The 18,840-nt window shown below is 34.2% G+C and overlaps 1 protein-coding gene across 3 annotated transcripts in view; it reads right to left on the bottom strand.

Moving 5' to 3' along the window:
- Window positions 1-283: 283 nt before the first annotated feature.
- The window catches only part of YTHDC1 (YTH N6-methyladenosine RNA binding protein C1), a 34,152-nt gene continuing 15,595 nt past the window's right edge, over window positions 284-18,840 (bottom strand). For 2 of the 3 annotated variants that reach the window (XM_037138102.2, XM_037138104.2), the window contains 13 exons: window positions 18,034-18,123; window positions 17,536-17,589; window positions 16,896-16,990; window positions 15,300-15,408; window positions 15,095-15,212; window positions 12,617-12,701; window positions 11,523-11,689; window positions 8,979-9,061; window positions 7,733-7,769; window positions 7,597-7,660; window positions 7,426-7,488; window positions 5,833-5,967; window positions 284-1,271 (listed from right to left, as the gene is read on the bottom strand). In XM_037138102.2, the coding sequence (XP_036993997.1) occupies window positions 1,047-1,271; window positions 5,833-5,967; window positions 7,426-7,488; window positions 7,597-7,660; window positions 7,733-7,769; window positions 8,979-9,061; window positions 11,523-11,689; window positions 12,617-12,701; window positions 15,095-15,212; window positions 15,300-15,408; window positions 16,896-16,990; window positions 17,536-17,589; window positions 18,034-18,123 (1,325 nt within the window). In that variant the 3' untranslated portion in view covers window positions 284-1,046. The remainder of the gene's footprint in view (window positions 1,272-5,832; window positions 5,968-7,425; window positions 7,489-7,596; window positions 7,661-7,732; window positions 7,770-8,978; window positions 9,062-11,522; window positions 11,690-12,616; window positions 12,702-15,094; window positions 15,213-15,299; window positions 15,409-16,895; window positions 16,991-17,535; window positions 17,590-18,033; window positions 18,124-18,840) is intronic. The other variant, XM_037138103.2, reaches the window with a different exon arrangement.

Raw genomic sequence — 18,840 nt, 5'->3', positions numbered from 1 at the left:
TAGAACAGGAAACCTAAAAGAAAGAAAAACAGTCCCCTGACCAAAGTATATCCTAAAATGTTATCAAAGGAATAAACTCTTAACCAAAATATAATTCCACTGTGAATCATTAGTTCTTACATTAGAAATAGAAGCAAGCTTTTAATATAATTGGTGTAGGTCCTTCACTTCTAAAATATGTAAAACAAAGGCAAATGGGGCTCCTACAACTCCTAAACCCAGTGTTCTTTTGTCTACCAACGGGTAAAACAAACTTGCATCCAGAGAAGAAATACAACCAATGTCAAGCTTTACCAATTTATTTTATACAAAACAGTAGCAACGTAGAATATGGGGATTATCTTCTGCTGTCACGCGCGCAAGTTGTGAACATTCCAAGCCAATGTTTACAGTTTGGAGGGAAGGCTAAACAATAGCATCAACCATGCTACTGAACATGGGAGATTTTTATTGAAAAAGATTAAAAATTAGATAGCAATGTCTTCATAATATTGCTCTCATAATTGAAGACTAAAGAAAAATAAAAAGTCACTTAAGATTTAAAAAAAGAGGGAAAGGGTGAAACCAAGAGGCTGCTACAACACTGCCATACAGTCAAACCATCATACTTCAATAATTGCATACTTGATAGCAGCATCATTTTTACTGAACTGTGTGCAACTACAGTTAGAAACACATCAAAGAAAAATATCGTGGCAGTCATTAACATCCAAAAGAAGAAAAGCAAACAAAGAAATAACTCTAGAATGAACACACTGTAAGGAGATGAACATTTACGGAGAATGAATCAATATCTACATCTGTGGACTGTTCCTTTCTGCCCCAATAAGTGTCAACTCAAATTGTCAACTGTGCATTTTTTGGAGGATTTGAGTTTTTTCCAGTTCTTATTATACTGCATGCTTGGAACAAAGAGGGTCATAATAAATCCTTCTACACAATGAACTTTAAGTAGACAGCTGAAAATAAATTTACTACTTGTAAACACACACAAAAAAAATACAAGATTTGTTTATCTTTAAACAATCAGTACTTCCAAAAGCACATTATCTTCTGTATCGACCTCTCTCCCCTCGGTCTCTGTCACGATCACATAATCGTTCTCTTTCTCTTTCTCTGTCACGTCCTCGCTCTCGCTCTCTGTCTCTTCTGTTGTCTCTGGGGCGATCCCGCTCTCGTTCCCAATCTCTTTCACGAGGTCTACTTCTCCGACCGCTGACAACAGCTTGTGTGCGACGAAGGAAATCATCCACCCTCATATCATAATCGTGCTAGAAAAGGTAAGAAGTTGTTTAGGTATGTCATAAACTGGATAAAATGTATGAGTCTCTATGCTGTACTTACTGTCTGGTAGAAAGAATATAGAAAATGCACTAAATGCATTAATTCACAGAAAGTAATTCTGACATTTAAAAATAGAATTTTAATGTTTTAATTCATTAGATACTTACAATAGAGGATTACACCTATCTCATTTTTAAAAAATCACTCCACACAGTTTCCTAATGTAACTTTAATGACTTTTCCATACAATCCCCTTAAATAAGATTTAGGCCAGATCTCCAGCCCAGATGCAGGCGTAGGTAGACACTCTGTACCTCCTTGCACAACCAAAATTAAGGACAACGAAAATTTAGAAACAACAAAAACCCAACCATAACTGACAGAAAACTGAACTGTACAGAGTTCTATAACCATTAATCCAGACCAGTAAGTGGGGTAGAGTTGGCAGCTAGCAGAGAGGGGTCCAGGCAGAAAGAAGTGGTGGCTGGCGACCCGGGCACACAGGCGGCGGCAATGAGCAGACCCAATGAGGCACACAAGGTACCTGGCTGACAACGATCACATTCACACGCAGATAAACCAGGCAAAAATAGGCAGTGAGACAGAACGCACCACATAGGGCACCAGAGCCAGGAAATGAAGCCTAAAAGAACTGATGGAAAACACTTGTGGGGGTTGAGGTGCTGGGAGAGACTCCCAGACTCCTAGAACATACACAAGCCCACCGACCCAGAAACCAGAGCGAGAAGGACCCAATTTGCTTGTGGGAAGAGACAGAAGAGACTGAAATCCAAGAGAGTGCGGAGGAAGTGCCATTGTTCCCTCTCTGCCTCCATCCCAACATAGAGCATCACAACCCAGCAACTGGGTTGACCCGCCCTGGTGAACACCTAAGCCTCCGCCTCTCATATACAACGGGCAAAACCAGACCTCCCCCCTACCCCTCAAAAATGGCTCAAACCGAAGAACAGATCTAAGCCCCAGAGCCAATACATCTAAGCAACCAAGAGACAGCAAACCTATCAAATGCACAGTTCAAAACACTGGTGATCAGGATACTCACAGAACTGGTTGATTTTGGTCACAAATTAGATGAACAAATGAAGGCTACACTAAGTGAAATGAAGAAAAATGCACAGGGAACCAATAGTGACAGGAAAAAGACTGGGACTCAAATCAAGGGAGTGGACCAGAAGGAAGAAAAAAAACAACCAAACAGAAAAAAATTAAGAAACAAGAATTTTTAAAAAATGAGGAGAGGCTTAGGAACTCCAGGACATCTTTAAACATTCCAACATCTGAATTATAGGGGTACCAGAGGGGAAGAGAAAGAGCAAGTGGAAAACTTATTTGAACAAATAATAAAGGAGAACTTCCCCAATCTGGCAAAGGAAATAGACTTCCAGGAAGTCCAGGAAGCTCAGAGAGTCCCAAAGAAGGTAGACCCAAAGAGTAACACACCAAGGCACATCATCATTACATTAACCAAGATTAAAATGAAGGAGAGAATCCTAAAGCAGCAAGAGATAAAGAGACAGTAACCTACAAAGGAGTTCCCATCAGACTGTCAGCGGATTTCTCAAGAGAGACTTCACAGGTAAGAAGGGGCTGGAAAGAAGTATTCCAAGTCATGAAATCCAAAGACCTGCATCCAAGATTGCTCTGTCCAACAAAGCTTTCATTTAGAATGGAAGGGCAGATAAAGTGCTTCTCAGATAAGGTCAAGTAAAAGGAATTCATCATCACCAAGCCCTTATTGCATGAAATGTTAAAGGGATTATCTAAAAAAAAAAGAGTTAAAAAATATGAACAGTGAAAAGACAGCAAACTCAAAGTTAACAACCACACCTAAAACAAAAGTAAACTAAGCAAACAACTAGAACAGGAACAGAACCACAGAAATGCAGATCATATGGAGGGTTAGCAACAGGGGAGTGGGAGGAGGAGAGAGGAGGGTAAAGGTACAGAGAATAAGTAACACAGACAGTGGGGAGGAAATAGGGGGAGGGCAAGGGTAGTGTGGGAAATGTAGAAGCTAAAGAACTTATGACACATGCACATGAACCTGTAGGGAGGAATGTGGGTAGGAGGGGGTGTGCAAGGTGGAGGGGGATGAAGAAGGTGACGTGGGACAACTGTAATAGAATAATCAATAAAATATTTAAAAAAAAAAAGATTTAGGCCAAAGTAATCACCTACTAATGACTGTCCAGCACATCATGCATATATGGCGATGATCACACTAAATGTCGCCAATGTTTTTTTTGTTAACAGGTAAACCCTACTGATAACTTTCTCCTTTGATGCTACAAACTAACACATAAGTAACTTATCCTTTTAAGGTAAAATTAAGAATTCTCACAGTCTAGATTTTCCTTCAAACTAAATCATTGTTGATGACAAATAATTTATGAAATTTGAAACTTTAAAAAAAATGAATTTCAGGTGAGATTGTGGACTCCACAAAGAGCTAGTCAGTAACACATAAAAGGCTGAGGAGGACAAGGATGAGTATACTGCCTAAGTGAGATGCAAGCTGTCACTGCCACTGATTCTAAGCTTGACCCCTGATCTAGCTTTCTCCTCTGAATTCTCAACTCACCTTTACTTAGTGAACTTAAGTCTCTTTTCAAAGGTCAACATAAATACACAGAAGATTCAAAGACAATTCTACATTACTTTTTATATAATGAATATGTACCATGTAAGCATCAGTCAGGATTCTCAAACTGTTTTTGCTGAATTAAGATTAAATGTTCTAATATGATGTGATTTTGAAGGATGAATATCTTTGTTAGGATAAGGTAGTGATTTTCACAACAGGTGAGCTGCCAGAATTTTTAAAACATGCAACACCTGACTATTTAGTCAGGCACGCTGAGCCCCCCCCCATATTGTCAAATAAAAAAATTACAACAGCCAACACACAATAGCCGTCCAGTGTGAACTGCCCTGTGTTGAACCACAAATATGTAGGTATTATAGAGTTGTACCTTACTGGTCACACTGCATTGTACAGTTGTGTCTCATTGGTTATTTCTTGGTACCAGAAATCCTTATATACAAAAACAGGTATCTGATTTTTTAAAAAGTCATTTTGTTAAGTTCAATTAAAAAAACAATTTTTAGGCCTTGGCTAGCATAGCTCAGTGGATTGAGCATGGGCCTGCAAACCACATGATCGCGGTTCGATTCCCAGTCATGGCACATGCCTGGGTTGCAGGCCAGTTCCCGGTGGGGGACTCACGAGAGGCAACCACACATTGATGTTTCTCTCCATCTCTCCTTCCTTTCCTCTCTAAAGATAAATAAATAAAATCTTAAAAAAAAATAATAATAATTTTTTAAAAAGTCACTGTGGAGCAAAAGGTGTGGGTAATTATTATTACTACTTTGTAAATTGATGAAAATTATGGCTATTATAATGTTTTTTGGTATGCCACAGAATTTTAGTAGTTTATGTGTGCCATGAGATGAAAAAGGTTGAAAATCACTGGGATAAGGAAATAAATGACAACAGATGAAAATATATCAAATATAGGCGAGGAAACTAGTGGGCACAATGACCCTCAAATATTCTCAAATGACTTTCAAATGACTCTCAAATATTCAGTCTCTGTCTAAGTGGAAAGATAGAGAGATATTTATTTGACCCAGCACAAACCCCATCTTGTGCGTGTGTCCATGTGCACACACACAGCGAGGTTCAGGGGCTGGTGGGTGAAACCCCAAACTGTACATCCTATTTTAACAATCAAACTACCTTTCAAAGGCTAGCAAACTTACACACAAAAGAATTATGCTAACAAGTGGCGGGAGACAATTTCATTTTTTAAAAATAGAAGTACTATTAAGAAAAAACAATACCATTTAATCAAGTCAGACTCACTAGTTTAAAAACAAAAAACTCAACTAGACATTGTCATTCATTCATCCTCTTTTTTAGGTGAACAAAAAAGCTTTCATATCAAATTATTAGAACCAGTAACTACTATTTAAGTACAATTTACTCTTCTGTTATAGCATAACATGTTTGTTATTTGCTACCGTCATCCTACAAATCAGAGATAGGAAGGTGAAATAGTTCTCGTGGTTACTAGTTCCAACAAAATTTGGCAGAAACAAATAACGAAATGAGATTGGAAATTTTTCTGTTAACTACCTGAACATACACCATCTATCCTATGAACATTGAGTCAGAACATACAAAAACCTGAGAAATACTTATTTGCAATATTAACTGCACAGTAAGTGAAGACACAAAATATCCTAGTATACCACACCCCTAGAACATTGCCTAAGAGCGGATGTAGGAGTTGCCTCAAACTTAAGCAGCGTTTGATCAATAAAAGAAATGTAGCTAGTCTATTTAAATAATCCAAAGGGATAATAAGCCATTTTTAATAAACAAGTTGTGAATTACTCCAAAACAGCTTGCAGTAAGAATATGAAACAACCCACCAATCAAAATAACATGGTAGCCTCTACATTTAAATGATCTACAATTCTAAGTAGTTCCCTCACACTTTTGCCTTCTCATGCACTTACTACTCGTTTATCTCTGTATCTTGCTTCATGTGGTACTGGATGATGTCCTGAGTAAGGGGGATGAGCTTGAGGAGGTGGAGCATGGTGCTGATAGTAGGGATGGTGTGGAGGTTGTTCCATTCCCGGGTAAGGAGTCTAAAAAAAAAAGCCCCAGAAAACAAAAGCCCTCTTCCATAAGTATGTACCAAATATCCTTATAAACAAACCACCCATCCCAAACAAGTATTTCATCTGTACTAGCCATCTACTTTGATGGCATAAAGGTTCTTCAAAATATCCTTTATTTGCTTGTTAAGAATATGTCCATAATAAACTCTAATTGCACATTTGTGGAGATTTGACATGTTTATTCTTTAATCCACTATCATTTAAATACTACGAGAAATAACAAACCCTTACACACTATGCATGAACACTGTCAGCACTGTCCTAATAAGCACTTTACATGTCTCATTTAATTCTCACAGCAACCATATGAAACAGGTACTGTTATTCCTAGTTTACAAAAGGCAAAACTGAGGCACCAATTGGCTAGATAACTTGCTTAAAATCACATTCTAATAAGGGAGTGAAGCTGGGACACAACATGAAGCAGTGTGGCTCTAGAATCAGTCCTCTTAACCATGATGTAAATATCGATACTAAAAAAAAAAGCCTTCTAGTAGCTAATGAACTTTTAAATTCATTGTAAACTGATTAAGGGTAATTCAAAGGTCACTCCCCTTGTTAGTGCCAAGATGTTATTAAATTTTTGTTTTAAATTTCATGGAATGTAAAAAAAAATTTTTTAATTCATGTATCTGTATATGGGCCCTTAAGTAAAACAAAAGTCAGATGGAGAGGTCACATTACAGGTGGCATTACTTTTATAAAGGGTAAAAAATAATAACTATTTAAATTTCCAAGTGTTTTATTTCTTGGGAATTAATGTTTTAGCTATCCTCAATACCTTAAAATGTACTCTAAGAAGAATAAATAGTTTTCTTAAAGGAAAATATTAAAAACTAGAAAGAGGGTTTAATTAACCTTATTTTATAGAGAGAATGTACTGAATATCAGGATCAGGCACTATACTACACTTTGCATGTATTTTGAGTTTAGCTTTTCACCTATCCTATGAGAGTGACACTATTCCATTAAATATTAAGCCATACAAGGATAGGTACAATGCCCATTTCGCTCACCAGTGGATAATCAGAACAAGCACAGTGCCCTGCAGAGAGTAGGTACTAAATACTCCTTTGATGAGCCAAAGAATGAACAACTGTATTGAGTTTTACATTCAAGGAAATGAAGAATGGACTTATAAAACTTGCCCGAGGTCAGAATTGAAAAGGTAAGATATGAACCCAGGCAGCATTTGTAACACTACCCACCTACAATAGGCCATAACCCTTATCAATTAAGCCTGTTATCAACACAAATCAAATTATTCCTTAGTCTTTAATTTTAAAAACAGCATGTCATTATTTATTACCAAAGATATATATTTAAGTCTCTAAATAGACAACCCTTAAGAATAATTCATGTTAGCAATCAAAATACACAGAACTTCATACAAAGTTAAATTATTTGCAAAAATAGAATACAAACCATTCCTTGCCAAGGTGGTGGTGGTCCCATGTTATGAAATTCCCTCACATAATCATTGTAGGACTAAAACAAAAGATGATAACATCAATAACAAATAGAAATAAAACTCAAAACTACAAAATAAATCAGATCTTGATTTTATGTACTTTACATATGAAATGAAATGCTTACCCCATTTAAAAACACATCTCGGCGAACTCCTGAAAATCGTCTGTTGGGAATAAGATTTGTGAAACTAAATTCAGGTAATTCATAAACTAGTTCCAAGAATGTAATTCAAAACTAAGCAAGAGTGAACCAAACTTACCTGTCTACTTCCTGGTATCGTGGGTCCTTTAAATACCCTGTTCAAACATCAAGCATTTTAGTAAATGAAATTTATAGTTCTCATTATGGCATCATAATTAAACCTTCCTTACCACTCATCTCAATTCTTCCCATGAATACTGTGATGCTATTAAGTCATACTATTATTGCATTATTCCATTTTCAGATTTTCTTTTCAGATTACATGATAATCTAGGAAGTAATAATTTACTGGTATCACACAGACTTATAAACTGGTAGAGGTTTTCGTATGGATCTTCTAAATCCACACCCCAATTTTCGCTAGATAGAAAATTTCTTCATTCTGCACCATAAGGAAAGTAAGGGCAACGGAATTATCTTGAGGACACTGCAATAGAATTTCTTTAAAACAAATGTTTACCTTCTACCCAAGTATACATATACACAGTCTTACTAGGTCAGCCATAGATACTTTTTAAAAATGCAAACTTAAAGGGAAGAAAAACAAAACTGCAAAAATAAAGATGTATAGATTTTAAATGAAAGAACCGTAGAGATAAAAATATTTTCCCACCACCTTTTAGTAAGTCCTCAGCGTATTAAAACAAAAAATTTGAGTGGCTACGTTACTAGCGAAAACCCAATTTCATTCCCCTGTACCACCTATTTTGAAGAAGAGTAAAGCTTATTTAAGCCACTTGTTATGTAACTGCTGTTATGCTCATTAACACCAATTTCCAAATTACCTAATTTTTATAAATGCATCGCGACATTAAGTAATTATTTTCTTGTAAATACATTTTTTTAATCTGTCAAGAAAAGAATAACCGAGATGCTGGCTTTTAGGTTACAAAGTATTTCCCATTCCTCTCTAAAACATAAACTCAAAGATTTTTTATCTAGAAAAATACAGCATAATTTCAACTTCCTATCAAAGCTATGTAACACATGAAACACTAAATATCCTAAGAAATAAAAAGTGTAATATTACCGTTTTCCCTAACTATACCTAACCTTTTGCAATAATTATAAATTAGCAAAATCAGATAATTAACAGATTTATGATAATGAGTCACACTAGAAAAAATTCGATAACCTTAAGGAGAGACAGCTACTAGGTGAGGACTATTAATAATTTCCTAAAGTTTAGTAGTCATGTCCTAGATTTCTCACTTTTACAACTACACAACTACAACAGAAGTTTTTTGTGTTTTGGTTGTTTAATAATTTTAAGTCAAATATCTGCAGGATTATAAAATATTAACCTGGTCTCTGGTGAAACTCAGGGGCATAGTCAATCCTTGGTTTCTTTCTGCTGTTATGAATATCATAATCTTCTGGTCGACGCCTACACAAATTAGACATATTAGAAATTAAACCAAAAACTGCTAGAAGAACAAATAGCAAAGCAAGAGTTTCTGACAGAAGTACAAAAAATTGCCCATTATTTACTCTAAAATTTTCTCAAATTACTATAAATCAATTTTTTAAGTATACTGCTGGAAGTAGATATTCTCTGCAATCCTCATGCTATGAAGAGACAGCTGGAAAGAGGAATCTGTTCAAAATATGTAAATCTCATTTTAGTGCTATAAACAAAAGTGAATGACCCACCCTTAAACTAATTTAAATATCCAATTTAACAATCAGTACACTTTCCCAAATAAAGTCTCCATTCAAGTGAAAAAGAAAGGAAAAAATGCTCTATCATTACACAATACGTAACTTCAAAAACTATATATTTAAACTTACTAATGTCATTTTAGGGTAAGTCTCAACAAAATTTAGAATGTCTTAAATATTCTTCTCTGCACAAAATTGTACTTTCATATCATCATACAGAAAATTTGGTAACTTATTAAAAGTAACTTTACAAGAAAATTTTGAAATTCTTAATACTATGAAAAATAAGTTTCTATATTTAATAACATTTAAGAATTAAGGAAATTTCTTCCAGAGACAATGCTTTAAAATAAAACTGGCAAGTAATGGGGCAGAGTTTTAACAGATTTCATAAAAGAAGTTCAAAGTATTCTTTACGAAGTAAACTTTTACTCTCTGCAGTGCTGCCCTCTACTGCCTTCCGTAAGTCTTAATGTTTAATGTAATACATAATTAAATACACTTCATTTTTACTTAGCATTTAAGAAAGGGCTTCACAAAATTTTTAAATATTTCAAATTTCTTAGGTAACAAATATATGTTTACCCTTAATGTCCAAAAACTCTACCATACCAAAAACTGTCAAACCTTGCATAGCTAGTTTTCCAGCTATTTTTGAATATCAATTATTTTCATTAACTTTGCAACACAAGTTCAACGTAAACTTAAGTGCAATTACCCCAAGCCCCACCCCCAACAGAATAAAACAGTTGCATCTACAATAAATAAGACTAAGAAAATTAAAAGCTGGTTTAAAAAATAAACATACCGCTTTCTTGTAGTTTGGGGAGTGCATTTACGACCGGTATAAAACATGATAGTAAAAGTTCATACAGTAGTCCAACTACTGACTTTAAGCTGTAAGCCACATACATAAATGGAGGCCCTGGCAGGCTTGAGAGAAGGTGTAGTGGTGTAATAAGTATAGTTTGCAGTCCATTGCAAAACTGAGGTAAAAACTTCACTTGTATGTACTGTATTGCACTGGAAACCTCTTAGCTTAAAACTTCAAAAGACATCTTGGTGCTCAGTCCTTTTAAGCCAGAAAATAAGGGGGCTCTGCCAGGTTTCCTCCTACCTACTCGACAGCGTCCTTTTTAAGCTCAAAAGAATGGGGACTCTTGTTGGATTATCTGTACCTACCACAGGATGTTTCCATCAAAAGGAAACGTAACCAAAGGTTTCATCCCATCAACCACACATCCAATAGTCTTTAGCAGAATATTTTAGATTAGCTGTATGCAAATCTATACAAGGGAAGGTGTTGGGTAGAAGGGCTTAACTCAGTCCTTTGCAAAGCCTTCTCCAATTCTGCAACAAGTTAAACCCCCTTTTCCTGGAAAATGATGTTTAGTTCATAAAGTAGTGATCAATAACCATGGCGATCCTCTAAAAAACACTTTTAAGTCCACAGGTACTGCCAGCATCTGGAAAAGTTGTGAACAGACACAGCAACAGCCCTTCCTTTTGGTTTGTTGCCGGGTCTCCCAGGGCCACTTGATCCCCTTTGGAAAGGACCTATTTTCAGAAGCTCAGCAAGATGTATGAATTCACTGGGTACAGGTTAGAGAATATCTGGCAATGGGGTTAACACATCACGGTGATAAAATCTGAAACAGTCCCAATAATGCTCCTCTTGAATATCAAAATAACTTAAAATATTTTATCCTCTAAATGAGGCGTCATCTTCTGAAAAAATATTAGTGATCCTTTATAAAAGTCCCATATCTCATAAGGGTATCCAGAGACACACCTGCAAGAAAAGGCTTTTTACAAAACATTAACATTTTTTGTGAATAAAGACTTCCTCCTCTTCCTCTTTTCTAGCCTGTTTTTAGCGACAAAGGCCTACCTCATTTCCATTTTATACATTGTATAAACAGAATCTCAACTAATCTAAACTGGGTAATACTCTTTAGCAAATAATTTTTCTGCATAAGGAAAGATCCCCATTTTCCTCTTGAAAAATGACTGAGATCAAGGTGACCATGTGAAATCCTCAATGAAGCCACAAACTAGTCCATGCAGCTTGATTTGAGGATTTTCTCTTTCTTCTTTACCGCAGGACAAACTTTTGACGAATCACATTCCTCCATCATGTTATTCTGATACATGTGCCTATTATCAGTCCAAAGAACGTTTCTAACCTTCCCACATCCCGGACTGGTTCTCGACGGGATGGACGTCCTCTTGATCGGGGCTGAGAATGCATTCTTCTCTTGTGACGCATTTTATGAATGACCTGATACAAGTCAATACTTTCATCAGGGGGAAATAGAAGACAAAGCTGGGTTCCACATTCGAGTTCAATTTCCTAGAATAGGAAAGTAAAAGATGAAAATAGATGAAACTTTTAATATATATTTTCCTGATATACAAGAACAAAAACAGTATTTTGGAGGTTTCCTTCCAGAAACTGGCAATTACATGGGATTCAAATAAACTTCCTTGAAATGAGGTTTAATGTTGAAACTTTTCAACATTGTTTCCTGCCCAATAAGAGCAAAACTAAAATGTATAGAATCACCAAAGTTAAATATACAAATACAACTGCTTAAAATTCTGAGACAACTGCCCTCTGCAGATTATTTCTTTGTATAAAATACAGAAATACCAGGACAAAGGTATCCAACCGTCTCAATATAGTAGAGAAAAAATGTTATATTAATGTATGTCACAACTTTAACAAATATAAACTGCTAAATGCACTGAAATCCATTAGATTAACTACAAACGCTTAATAGTCTGTGGAATTTTAAAATTTAAGTTTTATTTCCAACTACCATTTTCACTTATGAGCAGCAGAAATTATTTGTGTTCAAAATTACCTACAGAAACTATGAGAGTCAAAGGTTTGAATTTTAAATAACTGCACATTTTTAATTTCATTTGACTTGACAATCTCAGTACTTATAACCAATCTTTTTATAAAGCTTCCTTCTATTCAGAAAACAAAAGCAAAGATGTTCAGAATATCAGTAATAATATAATGAAAACTCAGACCAATTCTCTTCAAAACTTTTCCTTCAATTGTATTAATGAAAGTACCATATAAAGCTTCCAACATTAGTGGAGATCTTATTAGTCAGTCATTAATCACAGTAATCATAAACTCCAAATAAGAACATTTTCCCTTAATACTGCACACACAGTCTTTCAGAAATAATTTAAAACGTCCTTCAATAAAGGTCTTAAAAAGTGTTGATTAAATGTTGTTTTTAAAAGAATTAAAATAGCAAACCTGTCCATCACGTCCAATCTTTACTGGTTTGTGTTCATTCCAAGGATTGGTGAGATGAGCCGACTTAGTGAAGGGTAATTCACGCCTAAATACAAAGTAATAGTAATTACATTCTTTTGCAAAATACTTTATGGGCCTTATGTTACTTTCAATAGTCAAACCCTATGTTAATCATGATTTAAATGTGACTAAAATGTAAGAATCACTTAGAATGGTAGAGCTATTCCCCAGAGAAGGAGCCCCTTCAGAGATACACTCTTTCCACATTCTCCATTTTGAATGCACTTAAAAAAAAAAAAAAAAAAACTGAATAACACACTGCTTAAGAACATGCGCTTGAAAACAAAGACAATCTGGAGTTTGAGTTCCAGCTCTCTCTCACGTAACTTCTGAGTTTTTCATCTTATAAACAAGGATAACACCTCCTACTTCGTATTTGTTTTAAGCAGTTTGCAAATGAAATGACATATAAAAATGTTTAGTGTATTCCTTGATTCTGTGTACTCAGAAAATTTGTATTTTTTTATTAACTGATAAACAAAGAGTTGAATCTTAACCAAGTAGCTAACACCAAATGAAAATAAATGTCCCCTATCCTTGCTTGGTTCAGGGACTGTTTTACCAGATTCAAGTGTCTCCCCCCTTTCAATAAGGCAATTAATTATTACCCATCATCCATAGAATAGCTCTTAACAATAAAAATGTTTGTTTATAAATCTGTGTATTTGTATGTATTAATTATCCCCTACTTATACTATAGTGCAGTATTCTAGTATATAATTTTAAACAAACTCTAAATCCTTCTGAGCCATAGGGCAAAATGGTCTGACCAACTTAAAAAAAAAAAGATATTCTGTACTTTTGTAGTTCTTTATCAACCTAGCATAATACTGAAAGCAAACATGACATTTAAAAAATACTTGTTAGTTGTCAAGGAGAAGTAAAAAAAGTAACAGCATTCGATTAAGTTTATCTATTTGTGCATAAAATGAGTAATGCCAAAATAAGAACTACAATACAAATGAAACTCTTCAGCAAAAGGATATACATAGATAAATAAGGTAAAGAGTTGTTTTCATCCCTACTCTTTTTTCCATAGCTACCAAAGAATAACAAGCTCACACAATTATTTTGTGAAAAACAGGAGTTTCATTTTGTTTAGTCATATCTCTTTTGAAGAGAAAAATAATCAGAAAATCGAGTGGCACAGCGGTAAGCCTGAAAGTCACATGGCCCAGTAAATGCCTCCGGTAGAATGATAAGGCAGGGTTACAATATCTGAAGCAATGAAAAAGGCTTACAGCAAAAGCAAAATGGAGGAAGAAAAGCACAAGCAAGTAAGCTGGTGCAGTGAACAAGCTATATAATCACTTATTTTAATCTTACATGAACTTCCTTAAAGATGAATACTGAATGCTCAAATTTGGGGTAACATTTTTAAACCTCAGGAAAAACTCCGACATTTACAGAAAAAGAGAAGTATAACTAAAGTTATAGTACTATTGTAATAAGGTGGCATGCTCTGTGGTGGTGGTGATGATACGAATGTGTGAGGGTGATACATATGCCCACTAGGTATTACCGAAAGACTAGGACTCTTAGTCTAATACACATCTGAATACTTCACACATCAACACTGGTTCAAGAGCACACAAAACATTAATGAGATGAATGATTTTGGTTTGTACCTCTTCTGTTGCTAAATACATTTCAAACAAGCTGGTAAATTAACCAGTAAGAGGAATATGAAAACAATAATCTACAAATTAAGTCCACCTTCTAAAATTTATAAACAAATTTTACTTATCAATAATGTGAAAATAATGTCAAAAGAAGCCACACTCAAAACAAATTTGCTGCAACCAATCTAAAACTGGGCAATTATTTTTTATCCTATTCCTAAGAAAAGCATCATCTCCAAATACTTTCCAGGCACACCAATGATATTTCTAGTTATAAAAACATAGACTAAAAAGTTTGTCCTTAGACCGTTACAGTTTTATCCATCCAAAAAACGTCTATCACTATAAGAAATAATTGGCACCTTTTTTCCCCTATAAAATGCCAGATTTTAAATTTTATTGATTAGAATTGTAACTTAATTCTAAGAATTGAGAATTTTTTTATTTTAAAATTCTGGGTGCAGCGCAGTAGGAGGATTATCACCTACTCTCCCACCACCCTAACATCACAGTCCAACATTAAAAAATTTTTTCAAGTGTTATATCTTTCCATTTTGTTCCACAGACAATTATTTCTGCATATTTTTTTTCAGTAACAAATCTTAATTTACCTAACCAATTTCCTATATGGGAGAATTTAGACTGCTTCTAATTTTTCCCCACAGAAAGTAAAAAAAAAGGAGTAACTAGAAAGAATAATAAATTAAAACCAGACAACTCTTGAGTTTTAACATATTCCCAACGGGTAGCCCATTCAAAACAAGGACAACTTTTATTATATACACTTGTAACCTACCTGCAAATCCAGTCGATTTTAAAGACACCACCCAACATTTTAGCATTCATTCCTGCTGGAAGCACCCAATGTATAGGAGATCCTCCATGATGTGATTCTGAAGAAAGCCTTGCAAATCCTAAGGGAATCAAATCACAACATAATATAAAAATGCTAATATAGTATGATCAATGTTTTCATATATCCCAATTACTTTTATTCTTACCTTGAAATTTTCCACTCTCTCTGACCGAAAATATTAAAATAACACTCCTTGCAGATCTGAATGCAGCATTTAATTTTTTCTCATTTACTGGCAGTGTGGACCATACACCCTATACAAATAATGCAAAGATCATACAAATTGTAGTCAATGTCAATCTTTCATGTTTCCGATTATATCAGCAAAAGACCAAATCTACTGACATTGAATTTTCAGCTCAAGTAAGTTATAATAAAGAGAGAGGTCTTACTTACTCAGCTGTCAAAGTAATGGGGTAATTTTTTAAAAACTCAGGAAAAATATGGAGAAAATTACTAGCCTTAACAAAATTATTAAAACAACTAAATAAATGTTTGGGGAGGGAGGCAGGATTCAAACCTTATGTGCTAGAATTCTATATAATAATAAAAAAAACACAATTATTTTAAAATCATATCCACTTACTGTGGTAAAAAGATGTTAACGTGAATCACAACACATTTTTGTCTTAAAAAAATGTGACTAACAAAATAATTTTAAATTACTGTATAAATAAATCCGTAAGTGAAGAATTTATCAAATTTCTAGCATTTCCCAGTTTTGCTACTTAAGTTCAAATTTTTATGTATCAATAGTTTCACTGAAGAGGCCTGTTTTCTTTACATAGAACCAGAAAATAGTTAATTTCCAAAGAATTTTAAGCAATTCTTTGTTCATTAATGACTGACAGAAAGAATGGGAAGGTAGAGCAAAAACTCTTCTGTTTTACCTGCTCACACAAACTAGATCTCATTCACAGTAAGTGTGCTTAATTACTTCTGCATAAACCCACTCCAGCTGAAACGAATAAACCTCTACTAGACAGCTATTTGGTACATTATTCCTTCCATATGTAAAATTTGATGGGTAATCCTCAAATAAAGAATATTAATATTGATAGAAATACAATTAGAAAAAATATTTAACTTTAGATTTTAATTTTCTAAGAATTAGCAGAAACTGAAATTACTCATTTTAAACCAAGAACAGAAAGATATAATGTCTGGGGTAGTAAACGTGTATTTTTGTAGCAAAAACACAAAAATTATTGTCTTATAATATCCTACAGCAACTGGGCATATCCTCTTTGTGAAGCCTGCAGTTGGACTTCAAGCTAATTCTTTCCTTTTCTTCTAAATCCAAGTGACCTTACTTTTAAAATAACTCTCTCTATAAAGAAATGAATTCAAGATCTCAAGGTCTAAAGCAAGCATCAATATAAAGCAAAAACTGGTTAATTAACAAAACTTTTTAAAAAGTATTAGTACAAATAATTAGCAATCAAATATAGAAAAACAAAAATCAACAGAAATATATTTTACAATACAAAGTATAATGCGTATATACATATATTCTTCGATATTGAATATCTGATTTCAAAAATCTTTAAAAGATTTACAAGAAAACCCAGATTACTGTAAGGTTGCCTAGCCAAACTGAAAACAGACCCTAAGTGGCAACTGGGCTCCGGATCTTTAACACTTTTATGAAAAACGATAGTATATCTTATGCTAATCAGTTCAACCTTCCCATTTAAAATTTTCAAAATTAAGATAATTTCAACGGAACTGACACTAATACCTTAGCTTTGGCAAGAGACACATTCTCATGGTTGTTACTCTTTATGAGAAAAAATCTTGCATCTTGTAGGACATATTTGAGTTTACTTGTTTGATCTGGAAAAAAGAAATCCAAACTGATTAGAGGTCATTATTACACAAAAGGGTTGTAAAGCTGTACTAAAATTAGCCCTCCACACCCAACTTTTAAAAAGTTCATAATCACCCATTCAACCTGTAAAGCTAAGCCACAAGACATAATGAAGCAAAGCTAAGAAAAGAATCAGCATTTTGCAAGAAGGTAAACGTAATCCAGCGATGTTCTGATATATCAGATCCATACTTAAGCATGAAAATGGCTACAAATTTTACAATTGCTTCCATCAAATTATTCTTTTAAAAATTGAAAACAGACTATTATGCTATTAAAAATATATATACCATCCATGGTGCCCCAAAACTGTAACATATCCTGAGATGTTTGCTATTGCTCTAAAAGATATGCACTAAATGAACATGGAGATCTATGCAGACCACATTATTTTTCCATTAGTATATCAGAACATTACTACATTAAAACCAACTATTAATGGAAAACCAATAAAGCAAAACAATGACTTTATGCAGCATGCAATGAAAACAATTTCAAATTTAAATGATACCTTTTCGGACAGCACGAACGGAAGATGATAATTTCTCATGCTTCTTTTCTGAACCTGTATTTAGCCAAAGTACATTTGTTCAGATTGAGCTTTAATAGAGATAAGACAAAATTTCTACAGTCTTGTCACATAAAGTTCTCATTCAAGACAAATTATTCTTCCTGGCGCACCCACACACACAAAAAAATACTTCTCAATGTGTACGAGTGTTTTGCTTTTTGGGTTGTTTGGGTTTTTAAAGATATGTATATTTGAACAGTTTCCCACTCAGAAAACTAGTCACTGAATCATCATCTTCCAAGAAAAAAAAAAAGTGAAATTCCACTTAAGCAGTAACAGAACAGGATTGAAATAATAAGAAAAAGCTTAGTTTTCTCTAGAATTATTACACTGAACATGCCATCAACGAGTTCATACTAACTACAGCCTCCACACACTTTCTACAGATCACATTAGAATCAGTTGCATATGATTGCAATTAAAGGTAAATAATAATACCTGCATATGACTCTGATGCAGAGCTTCCACTTCTATCAAAAACAATTGGAGAAATACCTCTAGCTCTCTTTCTTTCCTTCTTTTTCTCATCTAAAAATAATTAGGATTAAAAAAAAACATTACAACACAGGTATACATAACAAGAACATAACATTATATATCATGTTTTTTGCATTATACCTAAATATTAATCATGGCTAATCTCTTCCCTGCTTCTCAATTACCTCAGAATGAGGTATTCCATTTCAAAGACACTATTCAAAAACTAAGGACATTTTGTTGTTTCTCCCACCAATTCCGATCAAATAAAAACACATGCCCATAATTGTGAGTACTTTATACTATATATAAAGGTGCCTGAATAAAGTTTTCTAAGACGTGGGATAAATCTGTAAAGAAAACTCAACTTTCCCATCAATAAAAGTTACTGTATTTCCCTCTATGTATCAAGTTCCACTGTTCTAGGTCCTCTTTTTAAAAAAGTATACTATGAGTCTTCATCACAATTCCAACTCGTTCTTAAATGTCTAATGAACTCCAGGCCCAAAGCTATTCAACTGTTAAAAAAAAAAAAAAAAACCGGAGTAAATTACTGACTCCCTTCTGGGGGCCACTGCTTATTTTGGTGTTTCCACTCCTCTTGATCATTCATTTCCTTCCTAGGTTACTGCTCCTATCAAATTCAATTTAAAATTTATTCCTAAAATCTTAATGATTTCCTATGTATTTCTATGAGAGATGGGAATCTTCAGTAAACAGAAAGGTTTGCACTACCTGTCACACATAAAAACTATTCGAGCTTAATGT

Source organism: Artibeus jamaicensis, unplaced genomic scaffold (assembly GCF_021234435.1).
Source record: "Artibeus jamaicensis isolate MK-2021 breed Jamaican fruit bat unplaced genomic scaffold, CSHL_Jam_final contig_908, whole genome shotgun sequence".
Classification (NCBI taxonomy): Eukaryota; Metazoa; Chordata; class Mammalia; order Chiroptera; family Phyllostomidae; genus Artibeus; species Artibeus jamaicensis.
This window is presented reverse-complemented; position numbering and strand designations above follow the sequence as displayed.